The sequence below is a fragment of the Lithobates pipiens genome, unplaced genomic scaffold (assembly GCF_037356315.1).
Source record: "Lithobates pipiens isolate NorthernLeopardFrog02 unplaced genomic scaffold, aLitPip1_a1.2 Scaffold_18, whole genome shotgun sequence".
In the NCBI taxonomy this organism is placed as follows: Eukaryota; Metazoa; Chordata; class Amphibia; order Anura; family Ranidae; genus Lithobates; species Lithobates pipiens.
The window spans coordinates 583,444,980-583,458,129 of record NW_027507758.1 but is presented as its reverse complement, the minus strand read 5'-3'; the positions used below and the strand labels follow the sequence as shown (position 1 = coordinate 583,458,129).

The following is a 13,150-nucleotide window of genomic DNA, read 5'->3' as shown; positions in this document are numbered from 1 at the left end:
AGGTTTCTGTTTTTCGTGGTTGACGTTGGAGGAGATTTTGAATTTGATGGTGTGGTGGTCCGTCCATGGCAATTTCATGTTGTCGAATATGTTGATGTCAATATTTTGTTTGAAGATGAGGTCCAGGGTGTGTCCTGACCCATGTGTGGGAGTCTTTATCAGTTGTTGGAGACCCAGCTCTTCCAGCTGCTTGATACAGGCGGTTGCGTTAGGATCTTGGGGATCGTTTGCCCAGAGGTTGAAATCTCCTAGTGCCAGGAAGTTTTTGGATTTTAGGATGTGTATTGCAATGAATTCCATGAGGGGTGAAAGGAGATTAGTCTTTGGTCCCGGGGGTCTATAGCATAGTAGAATATGAGTGATGTCATGGGGTGTTGATTGAAGATGTAGCGTCAGTGTCTCCATAAACGGCACCGGGTTCTGTGAAGTTGGTTTGGTGAGCACCAGGTGAGATTTGAAGATCACTGCTAGGCCTCCTCCTTTTTTTCCTTTCCGATGTTCGGTTAGGATCCTGTAGTTCTTCGGCACCAATTTGGTGAGGATGGTGTTTCAGTCAGGGGTTAGCAAGCTTTCAGTGATGAAGAGGCAATCTATGTTGTTCTCAGTGATGAAGTCCTGTACTTCCAGTCTGTGTTTGACTGCAGATCTGGTGTTAATCAAGGCGCATGCTAATTGTTGTGGTTGAGTAGATCTCTTCCTGTGTTTGATGGTTGCTTGTCGTCCGGTCTTTAGTAGTTGTTCTTTTTTGAAGGATTTTTTGTGTGGAGGATGGTAATGTTGTAGCGGTATTCCTAACTCTGTGGAGAACTTCTGCTCAGTATTTGAAGTAGCACATGGTCCAAGGATGCGGTTGATAGTACTAGGGGCCTAAGATGATGATCCAGATCAGGCTTTTGCCTGGTGTCGAGCTAGTTATCAGACTTGCCGCCGTGCTATGGCTATCAGTAAGTGCGCAAGTTGATCTTGGGTTGTCTGTGCGGAGGAGTTTTTATATTTGGGTTGTGAGTTGCTGGCTGTTCTAACTACTTTTGCTTGAGGCGAAAGGTCCCTGCCCAGAAGAGAACCTGCTGGAGAAGCTGAATGGTTGTCCTAAAGAGGGTGTAAAATAGTCACGAAGGGGGTGGTGGTGGGGGGGTATGGGCCTGCTAAACCTACTACCCTCCCATTGAACCAGAGGAAGGCGAAAAACCATGCTGTGCCGGCCAATCGCACCAGTGGGGAAAAAATTCCTTCCTGACCCCCTGAGGCGGTCGGACGGCGGACCCTGGATCAAGCCACTGGGGGGGAGGGGGAGGTCGGGTAGGCTTACCCGGTTGCGGTGGCCCTGATTGGCTGTGAGGTGGTCCGGTTGTGGTGGTCCTGACTTGCTCTATCCACTATCGCCTCTGGGGAGCGGTCCAGTCGCTATACGAGGTCCCTCAGTCTTTTCTGGTGCCAACGGAATGCCGAATCTCTGTGCGATATGCTGCAGCGATGCTAACAATATTGCACAAATCTTGGAAGCCGCAGGCCCTATACATAAAAAATCGTCTAGGTAGTGAATTATCAAATTCACTCCTGACACATCCCTAACCACCCATTCGACAATGGAGCTGAATTGTTCAAATAACACACATGATATTGAACAGCCCATTGGCAAGCATTGGTCAACGTAAAAACCATCATCCCAATGACACCCCAATAAGCGGAAACTATCCGAATGAACTGGCAATAACCTCAAGGCCGATTCCACGTCCGCGTTGGCCAATAAAGCCCCCTTTCCATATCTGTGCACCCACCTTACAGTCGCATCGACGACGTGTACAACACTGAGCATGCTTCCTGATCAATCGCATCATTAACCGACCCACCGTTTTGGAAAGATAGGTGGTGAATGAGCCTGAACTTATTGGGCTCCTTCTTTGGCACTACTCCGCTTAACCAGTTGGCAAACGTTCTGGGTATCAACTGATACCTCCTTTTTTCTTCATCCTCCTTCTTTGAGTCGACCGGCTTCACCCTATCCAGGTTGAACTTCTCAAGCGGCAACAGGGAGAATATCTTCACATACTCACCTTTACACAATTTCTCCCTTACCTTCTGCTTCAGATGAGCCCCTAATGGTCCCTCGTAACATAAGTAGACCTCGCATTTTGTGGCGTCCGCCAGCCTCATAATGTCCTGCCTACTGGCCTTATCACCAGCTGCCGTGACCTTTTCTCCTGCCTGTGGCGTACTCTGCACCACAGGCAGGGCCTGAGTGTGTGGAAGCCCTGCCCGGGCTTACATCTCTGCGTATAGCTGGGGGTGCCGCCACTCGCACTGCCATGCCGCTGCCCGCTGTGTACCCCCTGCCTGTCTGGAGAAAACCGCTCCATCTGTGAGCTCAGGTCCCACTCCTAGCCCCCTCACTAACATCATGCTCGGGCTGCTCAATTAAATCCCCCAATTTGTCCTGAAGCCAGTCCTCACCTTGGACTGCTATCTGCTCCCTCAGATGGGCTAAGATGGGCTCCACTGCCGCCATGCTGCTGCCCTGAACTTTTCCCCAGAACTTCTGTTAGCTCCCAGCATGCAGCGGGAGATAATAAAAACTATCCTAACCCCTCCCCCTCGGCACCCTAGTACTTCCCCTTACTCTTACCTCTATCCTACTGTTAACCCTGTCATGTCCGCCCTACGCCCATTAATTCTGGCATTGCTAGGAGCTCTCTAATTGGGCCCAAAGTGTCAATATTTTTTGTGGCCACCATTATTTTCCAGCACTGCCTTAACCATCTTGGGCATGGAGTTCACCAGAGCTTCACAGGTTGCCACTGGTGTCCTCCTCCACTCCTCCATGGTGACATCACGAAGCTGGTGGATTTTAGAGACCTTGCGCTCCTCCTCCTTCCATTTGAGGATGCCTCAGATGCTCAATAGGGTTTAGCTCTGCAGACATCCTTGGCCAGTCCATCATCTTTTCCCTCAGCTTCTTTAACAAGGCAGTGGTTGTCTTGGAGGTGTGTTTGGGGTCATTATGTTGGAATACTGCCCTGTGAGCCCAGTCTCCGAAGGGAGGGGGATCATACTCTGCTTGTCTTGACTACTGCATGCCACAGTACATGTTGCCATTCATGGTTTCCTCAATGAACTGTATTTCCCCAGTGCTTGTGATTTTTATGTACTATTTCTAGTTCCCTAATATCTTTAAGCAAATTATCGATCTTTTCATTCAATCTACGTTTTCTATGTGCTCCCAGAGAAAAAAATATTCCTCTCATGACACATTTGTGTCTCTCCCATATACAGAAATGTGTAGTTTCTGCTGTTTTATTTGTTGAGAAAAAAACATCCAGTTCTTGTTCTAATTTCTCCTTATATTCCTTTTCTTTCAATAATGTTTCATTTAACTTCCACTGCCATTCCCTTGATGCCGCCTCCCCTAACTAACACAAAACTTGTCGGGGCGTGATCTGATAATGAAAATAGGCCAATTGAGGCTTCCACTAGAGATGTAATCACATTCTGGGAGATTACAATGTAATAAATTCTAGAGCAAGTCTTATATTTTGCCGAGAAGAATGTATAATCTCTGCTCTGTGTATGGACAGCTATCAATCAACTGCAATTCTTGCATCATTCTCTTTACTTTCCTTAATTTGACATAGGATAGATGAGACAAGCCTTTTGATGTGTCTTTCATTGGATCCAGAGCCATATTTAGGTCCCCTCCCATCACTAATATTCCTTCTTTATGTTGTTGTACAATCTGTAAATAGATTTCTAAAGAAGTTACTTGATCTTCATTTGGCAAATATAGATTTACCAGTGTCACTTTTTCACAGCCCAAAGTTCCCTTTAGTATCAGAAGGCGACCTTCCTCATCGGTGTATACCCATTGTTCCTTCCATGGTGTCTATCTTGTTATTAAGATAGACACCCCACAGGATTTTGAATTCTGTGAAGTGCTATGGTATACCGAAGGGTAATAATATTTTTTCCTCCATGGGATCCTATCCTTTTTAAAATGAGTTTCCTGCAAAAAAATTATTTGAGATTTAAGTCTCCTCAACTCCATTGTTAATCGTGTACGTTTCTCTGGGGTATTTAGTCCTTTAACATTGTATGATGTAAAATTTATTTTAGTCATTTTTGTTGCTGGTCAGATTAAAAAAAAAAAAAATCCCACACCCCAAAACAATCCCTTCTTTTAAATAAATGAGCAACAGATACTAAATCCGGAACTGTCCTCAAAAAAAAACAAAAAAAAAAAAAACACCCAACGCCTCCAACTTTTACCCCACCTGGAAGAGAGGCGTTTAATTTGGGGGGTGTTAGTGAGCAACGAAGGAGTCAGTGAACCATGCCCACATTCAACGCTCTCCACACATATTATAGTTATTTTTCTACCACATTCATCTTATTCTTATTAACATAGACATATTATCACAGGTTTTACTTAATCATAGCATTTTCACATATTATCCCCGTTTTCCACCTTTCTTTCCTCTTTTCCCTTCTTCCCCATCCTCTCTCCTCTCTCTCCCTCCCTCCCCTCGTTATTCCCAATTCCTGCTACTGCCCTTCTTATTTTAAACAAATTATAAATCTTTCCCCTTATCACTACCCCCCTCCCATCCCCCATCTCTCCCCTCACTATTATATATAAATCGTTTTAGTTCGTCCAATTATTTATTCCACTCCCCCCCCCCCCCCGCTCCCAATATAGAGAGAGGAGGGGAGGAATAGAGATAGAGAGAAATGGAGAGAAAGAGGGAGAGAGGAGCAAGAAGGAGAGCAAAAAAAAAAGAAAATATCCCTCCCCCTCTCTCTTCTCCCCCTCTCACCCCCCAGCCCCCTCCTCCACCACATACGTGTGCATACACATACCCTTACATAAACCCAGAAACATACATTTCAATGTGCACACATTGTCTCACACTTGCATTTTAACATCCCACCCACCTCCCAATACATTCCACCTCCCCATCCTGCTTCGCAATGGGGGAGCAGGGGAAAGGGGAAAGGAAAAACATTTTTTTTTTCTTACTCAATTCCACTACCTTTGTATCTCCAATTAAACTAACCTATATTTTATATGTGTGTCAGGAAAAATAAATAATAATAAAAAAAGAAAAAAAATTTTACTCAATACCTCCACATTTGTATTTCCGATTAAACCAACCTACATTTTATATGTGTGTAAAAAAAAAAAAAAAAAAACACACCCCTTAACATCTTTCACCCTTTGACCATCCCTTTCTCGAGGCCTTCCCTAGGCCTTAACTTTTGTGTTTCTATAGGAAAAAATAAATAATATATATATATATATATATATATATATATATATATATATATATATATATATATATATTAATTAAAAAAAAAAAATACCCTTTTACATACTATTCTATTATACTATCACCCTTCATTTATATTTCATATCCCTTAATACTCTGAAATTATTAACCTTTTAACCTTGTTAGTACACACATGCATGTGCAAAAATATAAAGAAAAAGGTGATACACATTGCCTCTTTCCACATCACAAAATATACACCTCGAGTCTTTACCCCACTAGAGAGAAGAGAGGGAGGGGAAAAAAAAAAAAGAAGCCCCAGGGATAATGTCTAGGGTATTTATGTCCCTCATTCATGTATAGTTCGTCCCCGGAGAGGGAAAAAAAAAAAACACATTAAGCCCCCAGAAAAAAAGGGGTCGCAAAAAGCAAAAAGATAATAGGGGAAGGAGGTCCTTTGCCTTTTTATTCGGGGTCAATCTTTTCTTCTACTTCAATTTCACTTTGATGGTCCACAGCTTGGTCCCTCTTATTGATCTGATTGATCCCTCCTTTCTACCATTCTATCCTTCTTGTTAGACAAATCTTTCTCTTCTCCTGTTATCAAGGGGTCTTTCCAGTTAGGTATCTCAATCATCTCTGACCCTAAGAATTGAAACAGGTCAGGTAGCTGCTTATGATCATAGAGAAAAAATGAGTCCTTCCTTTTTAATTATCAACGAAATTGGGTATCCCCACCGATATGTTGCCCCCTTTAGTAGCAGGTGATCTAATAATGGCTTTAGCAATAGTCGTCTATCTTTCGTCTGTCGGCAAAGATCTGAATAAATTTGGATCTCGTGTTTATCAAACTCCGCTGGACTCTTTCGCCATGCAGCTCTTATTATCTCCTCCTAAATTTTATAAAAGTGTACTCTACAGAGAACATCTCTGGGAGCTTTCAGGGCATTTTTCTGAAATGCCGGGATCCTATGCACACGGTCAAGCTCAATCTGCGTATCAGGGGGATTATCCAATAATTCATTAAAAATACTCAATAATACTCCTCTTAGCTCTGCAGCTGTCACCATTTCTGTAATACCTTTTATTCGCAAATAGTTTCTTCTGCTTCTGTTTTCAGATTCAGAATTGTAGCCGCAGAGTAGTCATTCTCTGAAAAATGCTCTTTACATTTTTTCTCTAGCTACTCTATCCGCATTTCTGTTTTATTTTGGGATAATTCACAATTATGCAACTTATAGTCTATTGCGTCTATTTTCTTCCGTACCTCACCTACTTCCTCCTTCAACAGACCCAGCAGATTACACATTAATATCTGTATATCATCCTTTGTGGGGAGAGCTTGAATCAGCTGTCTAAGACCCTGCTCTCATTTCTCTTTCATCCGCTCCTGTTACTGATGCATGACATATCTGCCGGTCTATCTCTGACATTTTTTGGAATGAGGCAGGGAAAGTCTCTGAAAGTGGTATTGACACTGACCTTTCACTTTCGTTTTGATCCGGCCGCCCTCTTCCTATGTACCTCACCGTCTGTGCAAGGATAGCTTTAACCGTCTCTGTCTCCTCTGTATCCCGACACTGCTTGGGCTTGGAGGCAGTATGTAAAGCAGTATTTGAAGCGTGGTATGCAGCGCTATGTGCAGCGTTTTGTAGGGGTTTGACAGTGTCAGCTATCACACCGCTCTCCTCTCTCTCCACTGCGCTCTTCTCTCTCCCCGCTCTACGCCATCCTATCCCTCCGCTTCTCCGCTGTACCCCCTCCGCTCTTTACCAAATATCTCGTGATGTACGAGCGGATGGGAGTATTCGGCGGCTTTGTCTTCCGCTCACGGCCCTGCATGAACAACAGATTTCTCCGGTCAACGCTGTGTGAGGCACGCTGCTGCGAACACAGTAACCGCTCACACGAGCCTTACTCCTCCATGCTCAGCACACACCCCCCGAAGGTGGAAGTCTTCTGTGTTCAATCACCATGGTTCCCCAGTGCTTGCAGCACACATGCAGCCCCAGACCGTGACACTCCCACCACCATGCTTGACTGTAGGCAAGACACACTTGTCTTTGTGCTCCTCACCTGGTTGCCGCCACACACGCTTTACACCATCTGAATCAAATACGTTTATTTTGGTCTCATCAGACCACAGAACATGGTTCCAATAATTAATGTCCTTAGTCTGCTTGTCTTCAGCAAACTGTTTGCAGGCTTTCTTGTGTATCATCTTTAGAAGAGGCTTCCTTCTGGGAAGACAGCCATGCAGACCAATTTGATGCAATGTGCGGCGTATGGTTTGGGCACTGACAGGCTGACCTCCCCACCCCTCCGGCCTCTGCAGCAACGCTGGCAGCACTCGTATGTCTATTTCCCTATTGAGCATCTGTGAGGCATCCTCAAATGGAAGGTGGAGGAGCGCAAGGTCTCTAACATCTACCAGCTTCGTAATGTCCCCATGGAGGAGTGGAGGAGGATGCCAGTGGAAACCTGTGAAGCTCTGGTGAACTCCATGCCCAAGAGGGTTAAGGCAGTGCTGGTAAATAATGGTGGCCACACAAAATATTGACACTTTGAGCCCAATTTGGACATTTACTTAGGTGTACTCACTTTTATTGCCAGTGGTTTTGACATTAATGGCTGTGTGTTGAATTATTTTGAGGGGGACAGAAAATTTACACTGTTATACAAGCTGTACACTCACTACTTTACATTGTAGCAAAGTGTCATTTGTTCAGTGTTGTCACATGAAAAGATACTGTGTAATAAAATATTTACAAAAATGTGAGGGGTGTACTCACTTTTGTGAGATACTGTATATGAGTCTATATGTCCAAGGGCTTTGGTAGATATGCGCCCCCCCCCCCCCGCCCTTCCTGCAGCTATGAGCTAGGATTCCCTGTGTTAACCCAGGGGTGAGTTTACTGTCCACACCACTCTGTTCAAATAACAATGTGTTATTGGAATTGTATATTTTGTAGCTGACAAATTTTTGCATGTATATGCTTAAAGCGTAAATTTTGTTGAGAAAAAAACATTCCCCTCTGGGTGATCTATATACATTGCAGGGATTAAAACAACCTGTTGCAGATTCCTACCTTTTGTTATTCTAAAGAAATCCCTGTGTGTTTGTCTGTGCCTCTGTACTGAGTGGGTCTAATGGGAGTGGTTTCATAATTAACTGTCAGGTGTGCAGCTTCAGTGCACTCATGAGGAAATATGCTGGGCCTGCATCCCTTGAGACGTGCTCCTATTAAAAGTATCTCTCCAAAAATGACATTTTTGTTGCAAGGGATGCCAGAAATGCATATTCAAAAGGAAAGGTAATTTTCAATAACATTCCATTACAATATGATTAGTGTCGCAATTATATGTGCTATATTATTTTTTCTTTATTTGCTATTTTTTTCACCACTAAAGTGGAGTTACCCTTTAATCTAATTGCTCTATGTATTGTATTTCTCAGAACAAATTTGCTGTCCAGATGGACTGCTTTTTAATCTGTATATGTTTGTAATAAAATACATTTTTTGTCATTATTAAACCTGTCATATCCTTTGAAGGTACCATAAAAATCCTGCTGTCCCACCATACCCAATATGTTCTGTATGATTTTTAGGGATGAGGGTTACCCCTATACTAAATTTAAACTGAACAGTTACTTTTAAATAATACAAGGAGATGAAATAAAACACTACATTAAAATATCCTGATTCTTGATGGGTGACCAGTGTGAAGAGAGGTATATGGCTTTTATGCTGCATCTCAAAAACTAGAGCAGATAGGGGGGAATTTGTGTCGTTTTTGGAATCAGTGGATCAAATATACCCAGGAACAGGTCTGACATTTAAGGCACCAAAATGTGTGTTGGCCTGGGTTATCAATAGTCAGTGGATGACTTCTTACTTTGATGTCATTATCCTCCAGAACAGCAAGGACAGCCTCATGTTCTTCACAATACTTTACGCTGTAAGTCCAGTTCCTGAGTTCTTCCGAAAAATAGTACTGGTGTCCATTATAGAAGACCCAACCATCAGAGCCCTTCTCGAAAGCTTTGCCGTTGGGACATACTGTCGCATTGTCTATAAAATAAAATAAAAATGTGTTATTACCTAAAAATCAGTCTATCCACCAGACATTCCCATAAGTCATGCTAAACCTACAGAAGAAAAGATTCAGAGGTAATCAGTTGCAAGAACCCAGGAATGAAAATTGATAATGTACTATAAAACCATTTGAGGTTGCCTTGTCCTCCCTTTGGGCTCTTTGGTTGCTTCCACGAATCCCTATGTCACAAAAAGAACACAGTAGTGACATAGTGGTCAGCGGAAGGAACCACCGAGCACAGAGGGGGAACATAAATTCCACACACCCAGAAGTTTTGGATGCCAAAAATTACTCAGGCAGCAATATCTTTTGAATACAGCTTAGAATGGTACAACAAGTAGCGGAACGGGCAAGAATAACGAGTTCTTTTCTATAAATTATTGCTTTTTATCCTCCTAAGCTGGCTTTGCTAGTATTGAAAAATAAATTTTATTTCTAAAATACCTTTTTCTTATCTTCGGGCAGCACTTCCTGTCTTGTCTGCCTAGGCAATGACGTTATTAGGCGATTCCCGTTGACTCCTGGGATATCGGCATCATCTATCTCAGGAGTCTTTGGGGTGCCTAATTAAATCTTGCAGTATTTGAATAAATGGTAGCCTGCAATCAACTGCACTGCACGGTGTCATTACTGCACAGGCGGGATATCGGGAGGTGCATGCTGAGTAGCCAGCTGCATCGAATCCCAGGAAAAGACACAATGCCCACATCATAGATGGAAACCTGCCTGCTTCGGAGACCAGGTACATTTTTAAAGATTTAAAACAAATCAGCATGAATACTGTTTTAACAGCATTCTAATTTAAATGTACAAGTAATAATCACGGGGGAGCTTTAAAAAAAAAAAAAAAAAAAAAATTATAGGGACTGGAGCTCCACTTTAAAGATAGCACAAATGTGTTTATTTCCTGTTTTTTTGGTTTATTTTATTAGGTGTTAAAAAATATGAAAAAAAAAAAAATACACCAAAGATAGAGAAAAAAATAAATAAATCAATCAATAAAATAAAAATGCTCAAAACACAAAGTTCTAAAGCCACCTAAAACATCATAATTTAACCTTTCATTGGCTCCAGTGCATATCACTGGATATCGAGAAATTCAAAAGTTTTATGCATGAACCAGAATGTTTACCTGCAGGTATATTAGAAAAACTACATTTTTTAGGGGAATTTTTTTTTTTTACTAATAGTGAAATATTTTAAACTTCAGGTAGTAATCAAAGACACAAGTCGCTGCAGTATTGTAATCATTAATACATTATTAAATGTATATTTTTTAATGCAAGCAATGTAAGCACCTGAGTATGATTCAGTATCTTGCATTCCTTGTATAGTAGAACTGCAGTATGAGAGGATGAAGCAGTATAAAAGAGTTAATTAGTTCATGTGCTGATAAGAGGAGAGAGAGTGATAGAGAGATGAGCTCATCACTGTGATGCTTGTCCTTTAACTGTCCAGTCACAGGCCAGGGAAGCTCCAGATTAAAGGTGAATATTGCAGCACAGGTTTCATTTAATCACATCAAGTAAACGCAAATTTCTTATCTTAAACCGTTTCTTATAATTGGTGGATTTTTCTGTATATGTGTAGTTCACCAGTGCAGGGACATATCATGGATGTGTCAACTTGGAGTGGACAACAAATAATTTAAGTATAAGGACATATTGCCTGTTGAAACTTACTTTGATGTAAATTCATTCCAATGGAAATTCCAATACCAATCAATACTGAGACAATGGATACAGTACAAAATGTACCAAATGCTATCCATTTCCAATTTTTCCGGAACCACTCGACCCACTGAAAGAAAAACACGCTGAGTAAATAACAGGTAAGGAAACACACATAAGAGAAGATCCAATGATTATTAATAAAGACATTTCTCTGACAGAATCTTAACCTCTTTATGATGAGCCTGCGTACATACACGGCATCCCTAAAAGTGGGTTTTCTGTTGTGGGGAACCGTATTTCCATACCTGTGTTTGTCACCAACAGATCTAGGTCTTGTAGTATAGAGTTGGAGCTGAGAGGACTGGCCCCTCGAACACATGATTGCTGTGATAGCCACTGATTGGCTATCACAGTGATCAATACCCATACAACCCACCCCTGCGTTCTTTCTTCTCTTGAATTAAGAAAAATATACACTGCACCCTTTTCTCACTTTACCAGCAAAAAAGTTGTGTAAAAATAAATAAAATAAAAATAAAACAGCTTTATCAGGGTTTTATCTAGGTCAAAGGTCATGGTCGATGTCAAAGGTCAGTGTATTTTAGGTAGGATTTAAAAAAAAGCTAAATTGTGCACTATTATTCCTGGGCCCTGTTATTGGCCTAGCACTTCAATTGCCTAGAGCAGGAGAATTTGGGGTTATTCTTTGGTGATAGGTCATGGTAATAGTAAGAAATATTCAGTTAAATTTTTTTTTTAAATGTGCTATTTTGGGAAAGTTTTCCTTCGATAATAAAATAAAAATCAGGACAGGAGATACCCATTACCATTCACCAACAAATGTAGGCTTAATTTGTAGTGAAAAGACAATACTAGTTCACTTGGAAAGCAAGTCGTTGCAATGATATGTACCGTTATGCTAAGACATGTCAAGTTGCAAAACTATATTCAGGATTTAAGGTTCGTTTTACCTTCCATCAACAAGGGGTTAAAAATTAAGATTAATAGTAAGGTTTTTTTGTTTAAGTTGGTCATTTTTTCACAAAATACATATAGTGAGGTCTTCAAGCCTTTAGCTGTTAGCTCCTGTATTCTTCTTTACCTCACTGAGGATTTTGTGAATCATCTTGACTGGGCGCCCATTTCTAAGATAAGTAGCCACAATACCAAACTGTCTTAATTTCCCGACAATTTGTAGAACTGTTGATTGATGGATGTATAAACACGTTGAGATTGCTTTGTATCCCTTTCCAATCTTATGTAGATCAAATACTCTTGATCGTATGTCTTCAGAGAGCTCCTTTTTGTGAGGCATGGTTCACATCAGTGGATGCTTCTTATGAACAGCAATCTTAAAATGTTTAAGTGTCTTTTTGCAATCAAAGAAGCTCTAAACGACACCTACCTCCAAACTAATTTAATTAATTGGACTCCAAGTGTAAAAACTACTGGGTCGCATTAGCTTTTGTGGAAATATTTAGTCTATGGGTTTGCTTACTTTTTCCCTCCAGCCCTGTGAATGTATAAGTGTTGTGTATAATAAAGGTACGAGAAATCTGAATTGTTTGGTGGTTATCAGCTTAAACACATTGGGGATTATTTACTAAAACTGGAGAGTGCAAAATCTGATGCAGTCCTAGATAGAAACCAGGATAGGAATCAGCTCCCAGGTTTTATTGCCAATGCTTAATTGAACAAGCTGAAATTAGAAGCTGTTTGGTTACCATTCACAGCTGCATCAGATTCTGAGTGCACAAGTTTTAGCAAATCTCCCCCAGACTATGTAAATTATGACAAAACGCATCGGGTGGAGCCTATGCTTGTGACACCATTGCATGCTCTGATCCAGTATAGGGACTGTGTGATTTCTAGGATGTTGTTTCTTGTAAAAGAGCTTTGATTCTGCAGACACTGCAAGTGTATAGTACATATAGTTCTTAAAGTGGGGTACCCCCTAAAAAAAAAAAATTAAAAGTCAGCAGCTACAAATACTGCAGCTGCTGGCTTTTAATAATCGGACACTTACCTGCCCCAGGGTCCAGCGATGCGGGGGAACGAAGCCCCCCCCCTCGCTCCCCGCTCCGCTCGCGGCGCTGTCATGCATACTGTGGGCACCCG

General features: G+C 41.6%; 1 protein-coding gene across 1 annotated transcript in view; it reads right to left on the bottom strand.

Moving 5' to 3' along the window:
* Positions 1 to 13,150, bottom strand: part of LOC143986781 (uncharacterized) — a 154,645-nt gene that overhangs the window by 47,044 nt on the left and 94,451 nt on the right. Inside the window, exons 7-8 of the mRNA XM_077485187.1 lie at positions 11,042 to 11,159; positions 9,159 to 9,334 (exon numbers count right to left, since the gene is read on the bottom strand). Of these exons, the coding sequence (XP_077341313.1) occupies positions 9,159 to 9,334; positions 11,042 to 11,159 (294 nt within the window). The remainder of the gene's footprint in view (positions 1 to 9,158; positions 9,335 to 11,041; positions 11,160 to 13,150) is intronic.